Below are 22774 nucleotides of genomic sequence, written 5' to 3'. Positions count from 1 at the left end.
TCACATATATTGAAGTTCCTTCTCAATAGTTTTCCTACTGGTAAAGGTATATCCCTTACCCATGACATTGGTTTTACTATTGCTGCGGTCAGGCTCAGATGCTTGGATTATCAGCAGCTTGCTTAAATCAGAAGTTCCCTGAACCTAGAAGAGAAGAGTCAAAATTAGTCAAAAGGGCACTCTTTGATCTCTAACCTGGCTGCTTCCTAACCTTTCCAAAGAATATGAAAAATAAGCCAAAGCCTAGAGCTGGGTCTTCAATCTTGGCTCTATCTTCTAAATTTCAAATCCTCTTTGTTGTTGAGAAGCAACCAGCAAATTGTCTTTGCATATCTGGACACCAGAAAGGAAATGTCTACACCTTACTTGTAACTAGACTGGAAATTCCCAGTTTGGAAAGCAGGGAATCCCCAGCATCCAGGAAGCTACTTTTACTCCTGCACTGATGCTCAAGGGCTCAAGGCCCAGCATTCCCAGGATGGCCAGACTATCTTCTGTTCTTAGACCATTTGTCCCATGTGCCATAAAATCTGCCTCCCGGAATGCCAGCAGCACACTAGTACTCATTAGAACTGTCATTTTTAGATTACCACCTATTATCTCATTTAATCCTCACAATAACCTGATAAGATGGCTGCTGACCTTATCCCCATCTTACTAAGAAGGAAATTGAGGTTCAGAAACGTTAAGCAGCTTATCTAAGCTCAAGTATAAGTAGGCACAGGGGTCAAGTTTTAAGTCCAAGTGTGCCTGACTCCAAACCCTGGTCTCTTAACAAACTAAGCTGTAGGCATTACTCCTGTTGCCCCCTTGCCTCTTACCCCTACCCTTTGTTTCAAATCTAAAAAGATTTTAATTTTCTATTAAAAACATGTAAATTACCTTCATCCTCTGAAATGTTAAAAGATACAAAATAAGAATGTTTTGAAAGGAGAAAATTCACTTTTTAGGTTTACCAACTTTTCCAGGACAAATTTTCCTAATGACTTTTCACAGTCTGAACTGGCAGAAGAGGTCCCTCCCAAAGGGGAGAAACTTTAAAGAGATGTCAGCTCTTCCCATGGCCTCTTTGTCCTTCCCATTCCTTTGTCCAATGGCAGGCAGCTTGGGCCATTGGGCACTTTGCTTCTACCCTTCCCATGCCCTGTTATGTCCTAGGTGGTCACACTTCCTTTGTCTTTACAGAGGCATGGAATGCTAAGGCCCAGGGCCCAGGACCTACTATCAAGTTGTGTCGACAGCCCCTAACATGGCCACAAAGTGACATGGCCCCTACTCTACTCCTTTCTTGTGAACCAGTGCAGATATTTTCAGAGCTATGCTAGAACACAGCATCGTTGCCTTGATGTAAACTAGGAAAAACTCACTGCATCTCATCCTTCCTCTGGCACAGTCCCACGCCAGGGCAAAAGGCATGACAAGCAGACAGCAGGCAGATTCCAGCTCCCTGTCCCTTGGGCACACCCTTGTGTAGGGCACCTGTACTACAGTACACAGAAGCCCTCGATACCTTTTTCCTGTTTGTAAAAGGCAGGTAAGAACTGCAGGGTCATTCCAGGTTACATATCTTTTTAAGGTGGTCAGTTGAGTTTTAAAGTCATTTTTGGGACACCATGAAAATCAAGTGACTCTTTAGAAATGATACTCCTTACCTGCTCACAGGTTTTAGGTATAATGCAAGGTGCAAAATATGGTTCCTCCGTCTTAGTATCAATTACACTGCCATACACAATGATAACAAATTTCATGGTCATATTATCAATAGCCATTTCATTATAGCTTGATAAAGTTTCCACGTATGCATGATTGTACATCACACACTTCTGAAACCTTAAGTCCTACAATAAAATCGCATTTTTAATAATAAATCATACAAATTGACAGATGGTATCAAGAAGAAAACAGATTCACTGATCTATCTGCATTCTTTGTGGGTGTCAGAAGGCACACGGCTGCTGGCACCAACAGAGAGAATTTATTTAGCATTCAGAACGGCCTCTGACAAGTTTCTGAATTCCAAGTGTTTATGTTGTTAATGGTCCCTGCATACTGTTGCCCAGCCCTAATTTGTGAGCTCTCAGTCACAGCAGGGTGGTTGGCCATGACTCAGGAGATTTCTATTTGCACAAGAGCTAGAGTCTTAAAAGATTCAGAGGTTCACCTAGCAGTAAGCTTACATTCCACTTGACAGGTGATCAGGACTAGCACAAAACCAAGCAAGCCACTGAGTCTGAGCTATATATACTTCAAGGTTCAACATCATAGACTTTAGAATTGGGAGGGAGTTGTTATGGGTTGAATTGTGTGTGTGCACGCACACACACACACACACCACCTCCCACCCAATTCTTATGCTGGAGTCCTAACTCAGTATCCTGGAATGTGGCCTATGGAAATGGGGTAATTGCAGATGCAATTAGTTAAGATGGGGTCATACTGGAATAGGGTTGGCCTCTAATTTGAACGAGTAGTGTCCTTATAAAAAGGGGAGATTTGGACACAGACTTGAATCTACTTTTTTTTTTTTTTTTTAAGAAATGATTGCATATAGCTTGGGAAAATTAACTGTGACAAAAGGATTGACAACCTACAGGAACTCAGGATAAGACAGCAGTTAAAATTCCAGCAATCTTATTTTAGAAAATCAGACACAGGGCCAGGCACAGTGGCTCGTGCCTATAATTCCAGCACTTTGGGAGGCTGAGGTGGGCAGATCACCTGAGGTCAGGAGTTCGAGATCAGCCTGGCCAACATGGTGAAACCCTGTCGCTACTAATAATACAAAAATTAGCCAAGGATGGTGGTAAGCGCATGTTATCTCAGCTATTTGGGAGGCTGAGGCAGGAGAATTGCTCAAACCTAGAAGGCAGAGGTTGCAGTGAGCTGAGATTATGCCATTGCAGTCCAGCCTGGGCAACAGAGTGAGCCTCTGTCTCAAAAAAAAAAAATCAAACACACATTTCCTTTCTATTTTTGTCTCAAAAATATGAAATGCATTCTGTAAAAAATACAGTGCACAAAAATTTGTTAATATTAATATCATGTAACTTACCTCGTCTATAAGACTTGATTCAAAATACCGATACGCAGTATTGAGAGCAAGCTTTAGCCATATTTTATACTCCAGAGATGGCCAGAAGACATCGAAGGCTTCATATAAATCCTCCAGGGAGATAAAGCAGGCCTGAAACAAAAAGGCACCAGGCCATAGCAGCTTGATTTGGAACAAAATTACAAGACCATCAAAAAACAAGATACCTGTGGATTTCATCTTCATCTTATCTCTCAGAAAAACTATCAAGTCTAGCATAATTTTGCTACTCTTGTCATTAGAAGCATTTGTACTCTGAAAATTGTTGTTTGCTAAGTATAAGATGATAACATGTATGGTCTGATTAAAGCTATAGACTTTAATAAGAGACCAGAAAAATTCATATCAGTCAATAGATACAATGAAGGATATGGCTCATGAGCCCAAAGCCCAGGATTCCGGAACTAAGCCATGTGAACTTATCTACTATTATTGTCAGGGTAGATAAAAGTGAGCTCATTCAAGGTTTTTGTTTCCAGAGACAAACAGCTTAGCTGAATAAAAAGGATACACTTTCAGGTTCAAGTTACACGAACTTCAGTGAGCTCAATTCAGCCTTGTGACTAAACTCATGCCTTCTCTCCTCTTCCAAAATAAAATGGTATGAAATCGCTAAAACATTTCCTTCCACTCCACACACCCCTAAGACTCAATCCTGCTCTGCTGCATCAGATAGCCTCCAAAGATTGAGAATTCTTTGGCTCATTTCTTTTTTTTTTTCATTTTTTATTTTAAAAATTATTTCATTTTACTTCAAGCTCTGGGATACAAATACAGAATGTGCAGGTTTGTAACATAGGTCTACGTGTACCATGGTAGTTTGCTGCACCTATCAACACATTATATAGGTTTTAAGCCCCACATACATTAGCTATTTGTCCTAATGCTCTCCCTCGCCTAGCGCCCCACCACCAAGACCCAAATGGCCCTGATGTGTGTTGTTCACCTCCCTGTGTGCATGTGTTCTCATTGTTCAATTCCCACTTATGAGTGAGAACATGCAGTGTTTGGTTTTCTGTTTCTGTGTTAGTTTGCTGAGGATGATGGCTTCCAGTTTCAGCTATGTCCCTGCAAAGACATGTATTCCATTTTATGGCTGCATAGTATTCCATGGAGTATATGTACCACATTTTCTTTATCCAATCTATCATTGATGGGCATTTGGGTTGGTTCCATGTCTTTGCTATTATAAATAGTGCTGCAATAAACATATGTGTACATGTGTCTTTATAGCAGAATGATTTATATTCCTTTGGGTATCTACCCAGTAATGGGATTGCTAGGTCAAATGGTATTTCTGGTTCTAGATCCTTGAGGAATCACCATACTGTCTTCCACAATGGTTGAACAAATTTGCATTCCCACCAACAGTGTAAAAGCATTCCTAGTTCTCCACAGCCTTGCCAGCAACTATTATTTCCTGACTTTTTAATAATCATAATTCTGACTGACATGAGATGGTATCTCATTGCAGTTTTGATTTACATTTTTCTAATGATCAGTGATGTTGAGCTTTTTTTCATGTTTGTTGGCCACATAAATGCCTTCTTTTGAAAGGTGTCTGTTTATATCCTTTGCCCACTTTTTGATGGGATTTTTTTTGTAAATTTGTTTAAGTTACTTATAAATTCTTGATATTACACCTTTGACAGATGGGTAGATTGCAAAGCTTTTCTCCCATTCTGTAGGTTGCCTGTTCACTCTGATGATAGTTTCTTTGGCTGTGCAGAAGCTTAGTTTAATTAGATCCCATTTGTCAATTTGGGCTTTTGTTACAATTGCTTTTGGCATTTTTGTGATGATGTCTTTGCCCATGCCTATGTACTGAATGGTATTGCCTAGGTTTTCTTCTAGGGTTTTTACGGTTTGGGGTTTTACATGTAACTCTTTAATCCATCTGGAGTTAATTTTTGTAGAATGTGTAAGGAAAGGGTTCAGTTTTGATTTTCTGCATATAACTTTCCAGTTTTCCCAGCACCATTTACTGAATAGGAGATCCTTTCCCCATTGCCTGTTTTTATCAGGTTTATTGAAGATCAGATGGTTCTATATGTGTGGGGTTATTTCTGAGGCCTCTGTTTTGTTCCATTGGTCCATATATCTGTTTTGGTACCAGTACCATGCTGTTTTGGGTACTGTAGCCTTGTAGTATAGCTTGAAGTCAGGTTGCGTTATGCCTCCAGCTTTGTTCTTTTTGCTTAGGATTATCTTGGCTATACAGGCTCTTTTTTGGTTCCATATGAAATTTTAAATAGTTTTTTTCTAATTCTGTGAAGAATGTCAGTAGTAGTTTGATGGAAATACCATTGAATCTATAAATAACTTTGGGCAGTATGGCCATTTCACACTACTGATTCTTCCTATCCATGAGGATGGAATGCTTTTCCATTTGTTTGCATCCTCTCTTATTTCCTTGAGGAGTGGTTAGTAGTTCTCCTTGAAAACGTCCTTCATATCCCTTGTTAGTTGTGTTCCTAGGTATTTTATTCTCTTCGTAGCAATTGTGAATGGGAGTTCACTCATGATTTGGCTCTCTGCTTGTCTATTGTTGGTGAATAGGAATGCTTGTGATTTTTGCACATTGATTTTGTATCTTGATACGTTGCTGAAATTGCTTATCAGCTCAAGGAGTTTGGGGACTGAGACAAGGGGTTTTCTTTTCTTTTTTTTTTTTTTTTTTTTTGAGACAGAGTTTCGCTCTTGTTGCCCAGGCTGGAGTGCAATGGCATGATCTCAGGTCACTGCGCCCTCCACCTACCGGGTTCAAGCTGTTCTCCTGCCTCAGCACCCCTGAGTAGCTGGGATTATAGGCATGTGCCACCATGCCTGGCTAATTTTTTTTTTTGTATTTTTAGTAGAGACGGAGTTTCTCCATGTTGGTCAGGCTGATATCGAATTCCCAATCTCAGGTGATCTGCCCACCTCCGCCTCCCAAAGAGCTGGGATTACAGGTGTGAGCCACTGCACCCGGCCAACAATGGGGTTTTCTAAATATAGAATCATGTCATCTGCAAACAGAGACAATTTGACTTTGACTCTTTCTATTTGAATACCTTTATTTCTTTCTATTGCCTGATTGCTCTGGACAGAACTTCTAATACTATGTTGAATAGGAGTGGTGAGAGAGGGTATCCTTGTCTTGTGCCAGTTTTCAAAAGGAATGCTTCCAGCTTTTGCCATTCTGTATGATATTGGCTGTGGGTTTGTCAAAAATAGCTCTTATTATTTTGAGATATGTTCCATCAATATCTACTTTATTGAGAGTTTTTAATATGAAGGGATGTTGAATGTTATTAAAGGCCTTTTCTGCATCTATTGAGATGATCATGTGGTTTTGTCATTGGTTCTGTTTATGTGATGGATTACATTTATTGATTTGCATCTGTTGAACCAGTCTTGCATCCCAGGGATGAAGCCGACTTGATCATGGTGGATAAGCTTTTTGATGTGCTGCTGAATTTGGTTTGCCAGTATTTTATGGAGGATATTCACATCAATGTTCATCAGAAATATTGGCCTGAAGTTTTATTTTTTTGTTGTTGTGTCTCTGCCAGGTTTTGGTATCAGGATGATGCTGGCCTCATAAAATGAGTTAGGAAGGAGTCCCTCCTTTTCAATTTTTTTGGAGTAGTTTCAGAAGGAATGGTACCAACTCCTCTTTGTATTTCTGGTAGAATTCGGCTGTGAATCCATTTGGTCCTCAGCTTTTTTTTTTGGTTGGTATGCTGTTACTGCCTCAATTTCCAAACTCATTATTGGTCTATTCAGGGATTTAACTTCTGCCTAGTTTAGTCTTAGGAGGGTGTATGTGTCCAGGAATTTATCCTTTTCTTCTAGATTTTCTAGTTTATTTGCATAAAGGTGTTTGTAGTATTCTCTGATGATAGTTTATATTTCTGTGGGTTCAGGGTTGATATCCACTTTATTGTTTTTTTATTGTGTCTATTTGATTCCTCTTTCTTTTCTTCTTCATTAGTCTAGCTATTGGTCTATTTATTTTGTTAATTTAAAAAAATCAGCTCCTGGAGTCACTGATTTTTTTTGAAGCATTTGTGTGTGTGTGTGTGTGTGTGTGTGTGTGTGTGTGTGTGTCTATCTCCTTCAGTTCTGCTCTTAGTCACTTCTTGTCTTCTGCTAGCTTTTGAACTTATTTGCTCTTGCTTCTCTAGCTCTTTTAATTGTGATGTTGGGGTACTGAGTTGAGATCTTTCTAGCTTTCTGATGTGGACATTTAGTGCTATAAATTTTCCTCTTAACACTGCTTTAGCTGTGTCCCAGAGATTCTGGTATGTTGTCTCTTTGTTCTCACTGGTTTCAAAGAACTTCTTGATTTCTGCCTCAATTTCATTATTTACCCAGGAGTCATTCAGGAGCAGATTGTTCAATTTCCATGTACTTGTGTGGTTTTGAGTGAGTTTCTTAATCCTGAGTTCTAATTTGATTGCCTTGTGGTCTGAGAGACTGTTAGTCGGGATTTCAGTACCCTAGTACCCATTAGTTATTTTTCCTGATTCTCTCCCTCCTCCCACCCTGCACCCTCTAATAGCCCCCACTGTGTGTTATTACCCTCTATGTGTCCATGTGTTCTCATCATTTAGCTCCCACTTACATGTGAGAACATGTGATATTTGGTTTTCTGTTCCTGCATTAGTTTACTAAGGATAATGGCCTACAGCTCCATCCATGGTTCCTGCAAAAGATATGATCTTACTCTTTTTTTTTTTTTTTTTTTTTTTTTTTTTTTTTTTTTTTTTTTTTTTTTTTTTTTTTTTTTTTTGAGACGGAGTTTCACTCATGAGGCTGGAGTGCAGTGGCGCGATCTCGGCTCACCACAACCTCAGCCTCCTGGGTTCAGGCAATTCTCCTGCCTCAGCCTCCTGAGTAGCTGGGATTACAGGCACACGCCACCATGCCCAGCTAATTTTTTGTATTTTTTTTAGCAGAGATGGGGTTTCACCATGTTGACCAGGATGGTCTTGATCTCTTGACCTTGTGATCCACCCGCCTCGGCCTCCCAAAGTGCTGGGATTACAGGCTTGAGCCACCGCGCCCGGCCTGATCTTACTCTTTTTTAAGGCTACATATTCTCCTATGGCATGTATGTACCACATTTTCTTTATCTAGTCTATCATTGATGGGCATTTAGGTTGATTCCATGTCTTTGCTATTATGAACAGTGCTGCAGTGAAAATACATGGGCATGTGTCTTTATAATAGAATGATTTATATTCCTTTGTGTATATACCCAGTAATGGGATTGCTGGGTCGATGGTATTTCTGTCTTTAGGGCTTTGAGGAATCATCACACTGTCTTCCACAACGGTTGAACTAATTTATACTCCCACCAACAGTGTACAATTGTTCCTTTTTTCCGTATCCTCTCCAGCATCTGCTATTCTTAAACTTTTTAATAGCAGCCAGTCTGACTGGTGTGAGATAGTATCTCATTGTGGTTTTGATTTGTGTTTCTCTATTGATCAGCGATGTTGAACTTTTTTCATATGCTTGTTGTCCACATGTATGTCTTCTTTTGAAAAGTATCTGTTTATATCTTTGGCCCACTTTTTAATGGGGTTGTTTTAAAAACAAATAAATTACTCTTTAAAAAAACACTATTGTCATAATGGTGACGATTTATTGAGCACCTACACGTGTCAGGCATTTTACGTAGATGTTTTTCGAATTCTTATAACATCAAAAGGTAGGTATTCTCTCTACTTCATAAACAAGGACATTGAGACTTAAGGAGGTTAAATAACTACTCCCTCAGGCAGGGTGCAGTGGAGTTTGGCAGAGCCTGGCATGTGCGACACTAAATCTGCCTTCTCACCTCACAGTAGCTGGTTGGGTGACTAAGATGTCAAAACCCAAAGAAAGAAAAGATGCTGGCTTTATTTACTTGAGGAATAATTAATAACTCATGACAGAACCATTTCCTACCTGTAAAGTAGTTTCACAGATGACGGTATATTCAATTTCACGCTTAAGCAGACAGCTTAGCTCTCCAATTACGTCCCCACTCGTACAGAACTCTGTAAACATAGCTCTGGACTCTCTATCAGGCCTCTGGCTACTCCCTATTCCAAAGGTAGGAGATAAATCACGCAACTGCAAAGGGAAAACGTGTGCAAAGCGAAAGAAGAAATTAAAAACCCTTTGATCAAACCATAGGAGCTTCCACTATTTCTCACAATTTTTCCAGTGGAAAGTAAAGATCTCTTGTCAGGTGTGAAGGCATTAGGCTTCACAAAAAAAAATCATTATTCCTTTCACATTTCTACTCCCCAGGGCAAGGATTTTTTTTCTAATCATTGGTTTTACAGATGGCCCCTATTTACAACTTGCTACTTATGCCTGTCTTATATAAAAATCACCCCAAAACTGGTAGTTATAGTATGCAACTAATGCAATCACTCATTGAGTCCATTAGATATTCTTACCACAGTGGGCTAATGCATCAGGTGGAAATAACTTTTGATTGCTTGGACACATAAATCAGATATCATGAATTAATATGCCTCCAAACCAAGCCATGACATTAACAAAAGCCTTGTCTCTTTTTTTGAATGCTTAAGAATAATTATCGTGCAATATCAACAGGTAAAGGTTTTAGGATAAACATAGGATGGTTGAGTTACTTCAAGAAAATAACTGGTAGGCATAACTGGAGAAAGAAGAGAGGTATCAGATTTTAGGGGGAAGTTGCAAGAATTGAGATGAGAAGGATTACGGAATTTTTCAGAAAGTTTAGCTGTAAACATCAAAAAGGCAGGGTATTGTTCAAGACACAGGAAACAGGGAGCAAAAGCAATTAGCATTCAGACTTTTAAAGGCATTCATGCTTCCAGAGGAGTTTGATTTTTTTTTTTTTTTTTTTTTTTTTTAATGAGACAGAGTTTCGCTCTTGTTACCCAGGCTGGAGTGCAATGGTGCGATCTCGGCTCACCGCAACCTCTGCCTCCTGGGTTCAGGCAATTCTCCTGCCTCAGCCTCCTGAGTAGCTGGGATTACAGGCACGTGCCACCATGCCCAGCTAATTTTTTGCTTTTTTAGTAGAGACGGGGTTTCACCTTGTTGACCAGGATGGTCTCGATCTCTTGACCTCGTGATCCACCCGCCTCGGCCTCCCACAGTGCTGGGATTACAGGCTTGAGCCACCGCGCCCAGCTGAATTTTTTTTTAATGGCTGTAATTTTGAATGCAATTCAAAGGATCTTTGAGCAATGAAGAATGCCTCTGCTCATTGCAAACCAAGAAAAGATGATGACATTTGAGGTAGGCAGCATTTTAAAGGAAGCCCCCCTGCAAGATTCCTGTCTGTTGTTCAAATACTAATCTAGGGATTGCAATGAAGGGGCTTTGTAGTTGAATTAAGGTTGCTTATCAGCCTACCTTAAAAAGATGATTTATGGAATTAAAGTTACTAATCAGCTGACCTTAGGAAAATGTACAAAGCCCCTTCACAGCCGTACCAGATTAGTATTTGATTGAACAACAGATGGGAATATTGGGGGGACTGTAATCACGTGAGCCCCTGCAAGCAGAAGGGAGTCCACCAGAGAGAGACGTGTGAAAGATTCCACATGCCTTTGCTTGCTCTGAGACATGAGAGCCTGCATTCAAGGACGAAAGGGCAGTTCTGGGAGCTCAAAGTGGGTTCCAGCTGACAGCCTTTGAAGAAGCAGGGACTTCTGTTCTATAGCTATAAAGAGTAACTAGATCTGCCAACAACCTCAGCGAGCCTGGAAACAGATTCTGCCCCTAGAGCTTGCAGAAGGAAATGCAGTCCTACTGACATGTTGATTTCAGCTTCATGAGATCCAAGCAGAGAAATCAGCAGAACTCACTGGATTTCTGACCTACAGGACCATAAGCCACTAAATTTGTGGTAATTTGTTATGGTATCTAAAGAGTACTAATATAACCTCTTCAGACCAAGCATCATTGGACTATAGTTTAAGAAGGCTTAGCTAGTCTAGTCATTGCAGGAAAACTCCCAAAGAAACATGTTACAGCAAGTTGCAGCTTTTAAGTACTGAACATGCCATATTTCATAAACACTGGCAGCAGTGTGTTTTTCCCAGAATTCTTATGGGAGTATACAGTAGTATAATGGCTAAGCACATGGATACTGGAGACAGACTACATGGGTTCTAAATAATCTTTGACCTCTGAGTATGTGTAGTTGCGGCCAAGTGAATTATTTTTTTTTTCTGTGCATCAGTTTTCTGTAAAATATAGGGTTGATGGCTGGGTTCGATGGCTCACACCTGTAATCCCAGCACTTTGGGAGGCCAAGGCAGGCTGATCACTGAGGTCAGGAGTTCAACATCAGCCTAGCCAACATGGTGAAACCCCGTCTCTACTAAAAACACAAAAATTAGCTGGGCCTGCTGGTGCATGCCTGTAATCCCAGCTACTCGGGAGCTGAGACAGGAGAATTACTTGAACCCAAGAAGCAGAGGTTGCAGTGAGCCGAGGTGACAGAGCGAGACTGTTGTCCAGGCTGGAGTGCAGTGGCACGATCTGGAATTCTCGTGCCTCAGCCTCCCTAGTAGCTGGCATTATAGACGTGTGCCACCATGCTGGGCAAATTTTTGTATTTTTAGTAGAGACAGGGTTTTGCCATGTTGGCCAGACTGGTCTCAAAATCCAGATCTCATGTGATCTGTCCACCTAGACCTCTCTAAGTGCTGGGATTACAGCTGTGAGCCACCGTGCCCAGTCCATATTGCCTTTCTTGACTACCTTTTAAAAAATCACAATTAATCTCTTCATATCTACATCATCTCTAATATACTGTAAACTTACTTGTTTTGTTCATTGTCCCATCTCCTTTTATCCCACTACGAGTAATTAAGCTCCAAGAAGGCAGGAATTTGTGTCTGTTTTGTCAATCCCATGCCTAGAATTAACAGTGCCTGACACATGGTGGTAATGAAGCAAATATTTGTGGAATAACTGAGTGAATGGATGCATGAAAAGTGCTTAGAATAGTGCCAAATAGTAAATAAGTGTTATATTGTGTTAGTATTCTATTTATTATAGTAGTTTGTTTCCATGATATTTTAAGGTCTGATATACACATTTCAAAACCAGAAAGCCAAATATATTATTTTCCCATATCAAGGATTTGTCATTTTATGACCATCATCTAGGATCTAGGAATTATTTGGCTCATAAATTGGGGCTCACCCATGAATTCAGCTACTAAACTACTATTATGCAAATACAAAGGATTCTTGTCCCCATCACTCTACTGACCTCTCTCTCTGTCTCTTTCTCTCTCTCTCTCTCTCTCTCTCTCTCCCCCCCTGTCTCTCTGGGCAACAAAAGCCTCCCATTGGACAGATTAAAAGTTGTATTTCTGATCCTCATCTTATTTCCTTGGCATGGCATGCGTAATTCAAGCCATGCCAAGTATTGATTTCCTTGTCTGAACATTCTGAAAATCCTGCTTCCTCCCAGGACTGTTGCAAGAAATAAGTAAAGACTATGACAGCATTTTGTATGACAGCATTTCAGATGTTGACTATCCCTCAGCTGTCATAGTCAGAGTAGAAATGGTTTCATTACATTAAAAATGTAAACTTTTTCAGTACCTAAATTTCTTCTTATTCTACAATCACATGTTTCAAAATACACTTTTAAAAAAAAAAAAAAAAAAAAAAAATCAATAGACCCTTACAATTGCCATTCCTGAAATAATTAAGTAAATTCCTTGTGGCATTTCACCTTTTTTACAAATGATATCGCCATAGTCAAAATAGGCAAGTTTCGCTCTTCCCTGAGTGAGAAAAAAAAGAAAAAGGAAAAGAAAAAAAGACAGTCAACACAAAAACTTCCTAGTCTACTTTTCTAAATATTATATATATATACATGATTTTAAAACTAAAAACAGTTTCCAAGTAGCATAAAAACACAAACTATATTCTTGGTTTATTACTGAACTGTAATGTGCTATTACCTCATCACCTTTTAGAAAGAAAGGAACAGGCAGACACACTTTGACTTTGTGATTAGTACCTAGCATAGTAACTTGTATAACTATGGAATGAATATGCAAATTAATGAATGAAAACTTTTTTTCAGCTCCTGTTTGGAGCTTGGGTTATAATGGTAAGCTAAGCAATTTCCCTGACTTCGGAAAAAAACTTTCAGCTATGTTGGGTAGATATTTACACAATCAAGTGGGGTAATTACAACAAAGAAGACAACAGGGACAGGGCACTATGCAAAAAAATGCAGAAAAGCCACAGGATCCTATCTTGGTTGTTCTGCGAGGCCTTTACAGCAGACAGGACAGCTAAGCTGAGACTTGAAAGAGGATAGCCCGGATAACATGAGTTGAAGATCTCCAGGGCAGAAGATTCATATATGCACGATCCAGAAGCAAATGAATGTCTGCAGTTAGGGTAATAGCAAAGATGACATATGTGTCAGGCAGGGAGGGATGGCGACCAGGGTTGAGCCATCCACTAGGCATCAGCAGGCGCAGCACCTGCATCTACAATACTTTTAGACATTTACAACAATGTTTTAATGTTTTTTAGAATCAGAAGGAGGAAAACTAGTTGTATAAGAGAAAAATGTTTTATTATGTAATACTAATATATTCACTGTTATACTAACACAATCATAAAGTCTAATTTTTAATGCTTTTTGTGGAGGAAGAGGTCCACTAAGGCAGAAGTGCCCAGGGCCCCTGAGAGTCATTATGTTCTTCAGGCTCTCTGCAACTGACTTCATGTGGTCCCTCCAGCACTGCTCCTGCCAGGGGCCTCTGTGCTGCTCCTGGAACACATCAGACACATCCTGCCTCGGGGCCTCCTTGCACCCACTACTCCCTTTGCCTGGAGTGCTCTTCACTAAGACATCTACCTGGGTTGCTCCCTCACTTCTTTCACATCTCTCTCCAAATGTCACCTTATTAGAGCAGCCTTCCATGGCCTCTCCATATTACCTTTTCTCACCTTATTTTTCTCTAGCACTTACAACCATCTGATAGGCCTGATAGGCTATATATTTATGTGTTTGGTGTGTTTATTGTCCATCTCCATCCATATAATATAAGCTTTATGAAAGTAGGGATTTCGGCCAGGCATGGTGGCTCACACCTGTAATACCAGCACTTTGGGAGGCCAAGGCGGCAGATCACTTGAGGTCAGGAGTTCAAGACCAGCCTGGCCAACATGGTAGAACCTTGTCTCTACTAAAAATATAAAAATTAGCTGAGCACAGTGGCACATGCCTGTAATCCCAGCTACTTTGGAGGCTAAGGCAGGAGGATGACTTGAAACCAGGAGGCGGAAATTTCAGTGAGCTGAGATCACACCACTGCACTCCAGCCTGGGCGGCAGAGTGGGACTCTATCTAAAAATAAAAATAAAAATAAAAATAAAAATAAAAATAAAAAAAAGAAAGTAGTTGACTTCATCTGTTTTTTTTACTGCTATATCCCAAAACCTAGAACAGTCTCCAGCTTGTAGAGGATATTCAATAGATATTTGTTGAAAGAGTCCAAAGTCCTGTGACAACCCTCAGCTGACAGAGCATGAACTTGAATACTCCTCAGTTCTCACTGTTCCCCATTATACTATGCCCAATCGGCTTTACTTTTATACTATCTGCCTGGTCTGTGCAGTAACCTAAATTTGAGATCCTTGCTCCAAAAAATGTCTCTCCCTGTGTGTACATCGAGAAGTCTACAACATAAAATAGAATGGAATTGGTAATAGACACCTAGAGCTACTCCTAATCAGATAAGCCATTGTGCAAAACTATCTTTGCCCTTTAGGCTCAAAAAGAGATCTATTCTTCCTCTAGGCTTTCCTGGGCTTCCATTTTGGCTTTCCCTGAATTGGCCAGTATGGAATATGCTTTTCTGTAAACCTTTCATTAGGGAGTGGGAAAAATGGGTAATTATCAAACCTGAACCAAAACAGAAAACAGAATCTTTACCTTGAAGAACTGAATGAGAACATCTTTACCTTCCAGCCAAATGATATTATGAAGGTATTTGTCAGGAGTTGGGGGTGGGATTGCCATTGGAATATTATTTAGTGCTTTTATTTTTTTAAGAAGTACCTAAAAATAACCACAATAATGGGGATCAGATCCTATAACAGAAAATAGACATGAGGCAAAAACTAAGGAAATCTAAATAAGCTACTGTTAGGCAAGTTGAACCTTGTTTGACTCATGGCTTCTCTCATCCTATCTAAATTCCTCTAATCATTTTTGTCCCTTGTCTTCCCTTATTACTATTTTCACTGATTTATTAACTCAGACTGAACCTATTATCTTCATAATTCAGTTGACACAGTGGATGGAGAAGCAGAAAAGTCTAGTAAGTCTATAGAGGGAGCCAAAGAAAAATGCCATAGATGGCAACCCTGTTAGGAAATGGAGAATCTAGGAAGCTTTCTAGATCCGTGTTCAAATCCCTTCCTTAGGCCTTGTCACATAGCCTGGTTGTTGTGGGTTCTATAAAGCACTCTGTATACTTTTAATACATCCCCCAATCATTTTTTTACTACACTTAGTTCAAGTTGGTTTCTGTTACTTGCAATCAAGCAGTTTTGACAAATGTAGCGCACCGGGTAGCATTGGCATTGGTTGTCCTTTGCATTATCAAAGGCTACAGGTGATTATAGAGTTAACACCTGCAGTTAAACACTTTTTTTCAATCATCATCCTCATTACACACTGCTAAAGTAACCATGAAGGCTGGGGTGTTATGCAGATAGAATCAAGTAAAATTACCTTATTCATCTCGATGCCCTCATGTTTATCAATAATGCCTCTTGACCAAAGGAAGGTGAGATTTTTTAGAGCTTCAGCAATCACATTTCGGATTGCCTGCTTAGTCTTCAAAGCAATGACAACATCACGACACTCATGTTCTATGAGTCCTACAGCAAAGGAAATAAAATTCAGTAAGTGGCCTGTGTGATAACCACAATAACTAATATTAGTATAATACTGTATAATTTCCAAAGCATCTACACAAAATTCTTTCATTCTAGTTTCACGCAGAACTTGTGAGGTCAGTCACAAGACCTCATAAAATAGGGCTGAAAATAACTCTTGTAATTTTCAACTCTCCTTTATGGATGAGAAAATTGGAAACTGGTTTCTCCCCCACACTCCCTCCCCACCCTGGTGGGTGTTTCTGAGATCAAGGCGCATATTCTTTCCCCTTTAGTAAACATGAACTGGACTGTGAGTCAAGGTTAAAACTGCATCTGTTTCATCTTCATATTCAACATGGAGCACAATGCTTGCCATATTGAAGGTATTCACTCATTTTGTTAACTAAAATGAATTGACCACTAAAGTGAAAGGTAGCAATGATCGAAAGCATAGGTTTTAGTGTCAAACACACCTGGGCTAGAGACCTGGCTCACTACTTACTCGGGCAAGTTAACCTCCCTAATAATATATTTGCCTCGCAGAGTAATTATAAGGATAAAATGAGTTAATGTATATAAAGCAGTTAGCAGTTCCTGCCACGATAAGCATTCAGTAATCAGTTCCAGTAACCACATGGAAACAAGCACTGCCTTTTAGAGTAGTGAACTGAGAAAACTTTGTAATATTCCATACTGATCTAAAACATAATATAAAGCAACTATCCTAATCCCTTAATCTTTAAAAGAAAATAAAAACTTGTCAACACGTAAATGGCAACAATGGGTCATGGGTTTTCCGAGACGATGCCAAAATATTCTAACCTATTGTCTCTAAACTTACACTTTCATTCATTAGACCACATACTTTCCATTTTGATTTGGAAAGCGTAATCCCCATATGGTGTCTTACAGCATAGTCACGAATACGAAATGGTTTTACTTTATTTACTTTATTTCTTTTCTGATAACTTCCATTTATTAAGGGCCTTACATGTACCAGACCCTCTACCAGATGCTTTTGCACACACTGAAAGCCTGCTCCACAGCCCCACATGAGGAAAGCTGACCCACAAAACCTGGTATTAAATCCCTGGGCTCCTGCTCCATGCTTCAAGTAAAGTGGAGTGACTATAGATACTCGAGAAGTGACATTTCTTGCAGCCCTACATTCCAGAGTATCTTTGCAAAAGACAAAACAACAAAACAAAACCATCTTGTCACAGGTAACCTTCATGTGTCTTTTTCTTCTAATCCTGAGGACTCTGACCTCGCCACCTTAATACACTTTCCACACTCCTCTCATTCTTTCCTCTACAGTCTGGTAACAACTAATAGGACTCTGCTAACTCTGCAATTATCTATTGATATGCTTATACACTTCTGTTTAAGGGTTGGGGTTTCCCATCTCTGCTTTTCCATACCTGGCCCATTAGCTTGTTGAGTGCATAAATGAATGGGTAAGTAAATGAAAGCATAAATTTTTCTTCTTTTATTAAATTATGGAATAATAAGGTGTGACTTTAAGAACTCAGATACTTGAACTACCTACCTAATTCTTTGACAGCATCCTGTTTGTTGGTTTCCAAAATTTCATATAGTTTCTGTAAGATATTAAGAAAAACATGCATCTCTTACTATACCAAGTGTACTTCCAAGAAGTATACTTATTCCACCAAGTACACTTCTGGCTTTCATTTTATTTTTATTTTTTGAGATGGAGTCTTGCTCTGCCACCTAGGTTGGAGTTCAGTGGCTTGATTTCGACTCACTGCAACCTCCACCTCCCAGGTTCAAGAGATTCTCGCGCCTCAGCCTCCCAAGCAGCTGGGATTACAAGCGTGAGCTATAATGCCCAGCTAATTGTTGTATTTTTGGTAGAGATGGGGTTTCTCCACGTTGGCTAGGCTGGTCTCACACGCCTGATCTCCAGTGATCCACCACCTCAGCCTCCCAAAGTGCTAAGATTACAGACATGAGCCACCACACCCAGATGGCTTTCCTTTTAAATTCTGACAAAAGGAAGTATGGTAGAAGAAATTTCACTTAGTTAAATCTAGAAAAGCTATTGACTCAATTCTTCCCTCTGGGTCAATTCTGCTTCTTTGCTCATGCTCAGACATCAGTCTCAATCAATGAGTGTAGTACAGTCAGTAGCTTGCCTAACTACTGTGCCTAACAGTTCTCAGGAAAGATTAATATGCACTCCACTGTGCACTGAGAATTCTCACTGACAGACCCTGATCTGGGAGTGAGCCAACTGAGCAGCTAGTTGGGAAGCCAGACTATCAGGAGCACAAAAAGAAGTGGAAAAATGAGAAAATGTGATATTGATTAGTTCATATTTCTTAAAAATAACTCCTTGGATAACTGAATAAATCACTGCACTCCAGAGCTAACCAATCTCTGTTTAATCAATCATACAACAGATATTTGTTGGATGCCCACTATGTCCCAGGCACTTCTCCTCATGAAGTTTACCCTCTAGCTTTGAGTCACTGGGGAGTTTGCACTTGGCTACAGCAACAGTCGTGGAATCAAACAACTGACAGTTCTTTAGAGTGGTCAGGTACAGATGTCTGAAACTCTGCCAAATAACGCATGGCATAGTGCTATTTATAGGGAACAACTGGCTTGTTATCTAAATTTTAAACAAAGTTAAGTTTTTGTGGGTTTTTTGGTTATTTTTGTGTTTGTTTTGGTTTAGAAAAAAAATCACATGTAATGAATCCCTCATTTTGAATATAAGAATAAGTTATGTAATTTTTATTAATTTATTTCTTCTTACTCGATAATACTGCATCAATATTGGGAGGGTGCCAAATTAATAGCCTATTCATAGCACCAACATACCCTAGTCCAGCCCTGCTTGCATAGGTACAAAAACAGCAGCTAGCCCCCTTTCCCATCAAACTAGACTTACAGCAATCCTGCAAGACTGCTCTAGAAAGCCTTTGCACAAGAGCAAATGGGAACTGACTTCTGCCTACAAAGGGAATGTAATTATGAAGGCATGGACATACATTTATTTTTCTTAAGGTGAGCTGCCACAGGCCAATTTCCAGAACCAAGTCAGTTCCAGAATAAACACATCTCAAAAGACCATTTAAATCTTTACTGGTGTCTCTTTAAAAATGCCACAGGGGATTCACTTCACCTGTGACACATTAAGGAAACTGTCCTCAACTCTCTGCATCTTCTCCCAGATTCCTAAAAACACATCCTTAACTCCCCCCACTGCCTCTTGTTTTTCTTCTCTCTTCCTCTGCTTCTGAAATCTTTTCTCCTATGAATAGCTCTATGTTCTTTCTAATGCAGATCAATCTAGCCTTTGAGTAGTTCAATTTTCTTCTCCATTCTTCAAAGTAAATCAACAGGACAGAATTCTGTTACACACTAATGTTCAATCCAATAAAGGTAGGTATCTTCACAGCCTCTTTTCCTCTTCTGATTTCAATAAGAGCCTCTCTTGACTAAGAGTCAGAGGTAACATAACAGCCACCACAAAAAATAGGCACTCTAACCAGAAGAGATAACCTCTAGGCCATTCATGGTTTTATGTATCCACACAATCATTGTATCTAGTGCTTTAGTAATCAGTATTTAAATCCATCGCTGGTTAGAAATCAAGGTCACCTGGGCTGAGAAAACACCTTTCAGCTGTTGATACTGTTCCCGTAGACTCTCATTGACACATGTGAAAATATAACCAAAATCACCAAACACTGGGGGCAAAACCAGAATGAAATATAGAAACCAAACACAACAAACAGGAGAATGAACCCCAAGGAAGCAGAATTAACACAGGAAGCAAAAAACAAAAAAAACAAACAAAAAAAAACTTTTAAGATAAAAAGAAGACTCAAGATATTATATTAATTTTTTAAAGTAAACAGTTGTTATGAAAAGGAAGCAACCACAGTTTTTTGAGATCAAAAAGTAAGTGTCAAAAAAATTTAAAAAGTTTAATAGATGGGCTGAACAGCAGAATGAATACAACTAGAGATTTAAAAATTTGTAACTTGGAAAATCAATTGAAAGAGTCTCACGAGAGTTGACAGTTATGAGTGAAAAATAAGGAAGTTTTTTTATCTGAAGAATGCGAGTCACCTCTACATTATCAGGCCCAAAGAAGCATGAGAATCACACAGCAGTCACGTTCCACTTTTCCCACTCTTTTGCGAGTGGCTGATAGTAGACAGACTGGTGTGAGGGAGCTTTGTTAGAACGGGATTCACTCCACCGCTAGGCTTTTACCTGGTGCTTGCTGCATAGTGGCTGGAAATGAGGAGGGTCTTAAATGATAAAAAATAAATACTTCTACTCACCTGTCCCACCGTACCAGGATTTCAAGTTTTCACTGTCAAATCTTGGTTCTCTTTCCCTCTCTTCCTCTCCAGTCAAGACTTACCCTTTCTTTGAAGCTTCATTCAAGTCTCAACTCCTGCTTAACACCTTCTCAAGTGCCCTGTGTTTCAGAGAATGTTACAGAGACATACTGGATCTCTTCTCTATCCTCTGCACTCAGAAAATAGATCATATGGGCCGGGAGTGGTGGCTCAATCCCAGCACTTTGGGAAGCCGAGGCAGGTGGATCACAAGCTCAGGAAATCAAGACCATCCTGGTCAACACGATGAAACCCCGTCTCTACTAAAATACCAAAAATTAGCCAGGTGTGGTGGTGCGTGCCTGTAGTCCCAGCTGCTTGGGAGGCTGAGGCAGGGGAATTGCTTGAACCCAGGAGGTGGAGATTGCAGTGGCCGAGATTGTGCCACAGCACTGCAGCCTGGTGAAAGAGTGAGACTCCGTCTCAAAAAAAAAAAAAAGAAGAAGAAAATAGATCATATATTTTCTGCTCTGAAGATAATGAGTTTGACGATAACAGCTGAAATGTAATGATCAGAGACTGTTCTCTGCAGCGCCTCATATGCTATAATGAGCAATTAAATCCCTTTCAACTGTTGGAGTTTGTCTGTTTGATCAAATCTACATAGAAGTAGTCTTAAAAGAAGTTAATACGCCTCAGAAGTTTTTCTCCCAAATGATCAGTGCTTATTTCTCACCTTATATATTGATTCACGGCCAGATATTTGTTTTATTAGAAGTTTGGCATCTTCTTGACTTTTGATATAGCCTTTTGTAATACTGTACATCAAGCTGAGGCGCTTTTCGATCTGCACATTTACAATACGTAACAGTACTGGTATTATTATCTGGAATAATGAGGAGAAGAAAAAACTGTAAATTTGATGAGGATAGGCACCCTCCGAGGCAGAAGTTCTTAAAGTGTCATCTCCAGACCAGCAACAGCAGAGCCCAGTAACTTGTTAAAAATGCAAATTCTCAGGTCACACTGGAGACCTGCAGAATCAGACACTCTGGGGTGGGGCCCAGCAGTCAGTGTCTTAGCAAGTCCTCCAGGTGATTCTGTGCATACAAAAGTCTAAGGCCCATCCTCGCAAGAAGGTGAAGCTTAGTGAATAAAGTCTCCAGCACTGCCTTTTCCCTCATTCTCTGTACCCCCAGATTTCAGGAGACCTCTAATTAGGTCTCCTAAGCTGGGTAATAGATACCCACGGAACAAATTATCACTCTGTGCCTCGGTTTCTTCACTTGGAAAATAAGGAACTTAGGGTATCTAAGATGTTGCTTAGCTCTCTATTTTTCCAACCATAAGCTAAGGCAGGCTAGTGTCACGGCTTAAGAGAATGGAATTTTAAATATACTCCTCCCTAAATTCAAATGCCAGCTCTCCTATTCACCAGCTCTATGACCTTGAGCACGTTACTTAGTGACTTTGAGGACTCAGTTTCCTCATGTGTAAAATGAGGAAATAATATCTAAGTACCAGAATTCCAATAGGGCTGCTCCTCAAAACGCACGTAGTCAATCACACAGATGGGGGCTTCCCAAAGGGTTAAAGTCATGTCAGAGCACAGGGGCAGATGGTGAGGGGCTGGGTAACAAGGGAGAAAAAAAACTGAACTGGAAGATGGCATCATAGTGAAGGAATTACAAGAGCAGAGAAGGAAATTTTTTTTTTAAGCTGCTATTTTGCCTGTGAAACTTTGGGCACAGAGAGAGATATTTAAAGAGGATTTTTTTCTTTTTTTTAAATTATACTTTAAGTTCTGGGGTACATGTGCAGATTGCGCAGGTTTGTTACATAGGTATACACATGCCATGGTGGTTGGCTGCATCCATCCCCCATCATCTACATTAGGTATTTCTCCTAATGCTATCCCTCCCCTAGCCCCCCACCCCCTGACAAGCCCCAGTGTGTGATGTCCCCCTCCCTGTGACCATGTGTTCTCATTGTTCAATTCCCACTTATGAGTAAGAACATGCTGTGCTTGGTTTTCTGTTCTTGGGTCAGTTTGCTGAGAATGTTGGTTTCCAGCTTTATCCATGTCCCCGCAAAGGATATGAACTCATCCTTTTTTATGGCTACATAGTACTCCATGGTGTATATGTGCCACATTTTCTTTATCCAGTCTATCATTGATGGGCATTTGGGTTGGTTCCAAGTCTTTGCTATTGTGAACAGTGACACAATATACATATGTGTGCATGTGTCTTCATCATAGATCGATTTATAATCCTTTGGGTAAATACCCAGTAACGGGATTGCTGGGTCAAATGGTATTTCTAGTTCTAGATCATTGAGGAATCACCACACTGTCTTCCACAATGGTTGAACTAATTTACACTCCCACCAACAGTGTAAAAGCATTCCTATTTCTCCACATCCTAAAGAGGATTTTTTCTTTT

The 22774-nt window shown here is 39.9% G+C and overlaps 1 protein-coding gene across 1 annotated transcript in view; it reads right to left on the bottom strand.

Moving 5' to 3' along the window:
- Positions 1-22774, bottom strand: part of SLC9C2 (solute carrier family 9 member C2 (putative)) — a 72672-nt gene continuing 49898 nt past the window's right edge. The window contains exons 17-25 of the mRNA XM_017529977.2: positions 21067-21216; positions 17555-17606; positions 15857-16005; positions 15053-15178; positions 12780-12878; positions 9032-9199; positions 3053-3184; positions 1653-1838; positions 1-144 (exon numbers count right to left, since the gene is read on the bottom strand). Coding sequence (XP_017385466.1) covers positions 1-144; positions 1653-1838; positions 3053-3184; positions 9032-9199; positions 12780-12878; positions 15053-15178; positions 15857-16005; positions 17555-17606; positions 21067-21216 — 1206 coding nt within the window. The remainder of the gene's footprint in view (positions 145-1652; positions 1839-3052; positions 3185-9031; positions 9200-12779; positions 12879-15052; positions 15179-15856; positions 16006-17554; positions 17607-21066; positions 21217-22774) is intronic.

Source organism: Cebus imitator, unplaced genomic scaffold (genome assembly GCF_001604975.1).
Source record: "Cebus imitator isolate Cc_AM_T3 unplaced genomic scaffold, Cebus_imitator-1.0 Scaffold62, whole genome shotgun sequence".
In the NCBI taxonomy this organism is placed as follows: Eukaryota; Metazoa; Chordata; class Mammalia; order Primates; family Cebidae; genus Cebus; species Cebus imitator.
This window is presented reverse-complemented; position numbering and strand designations above follow the sequence as displayed.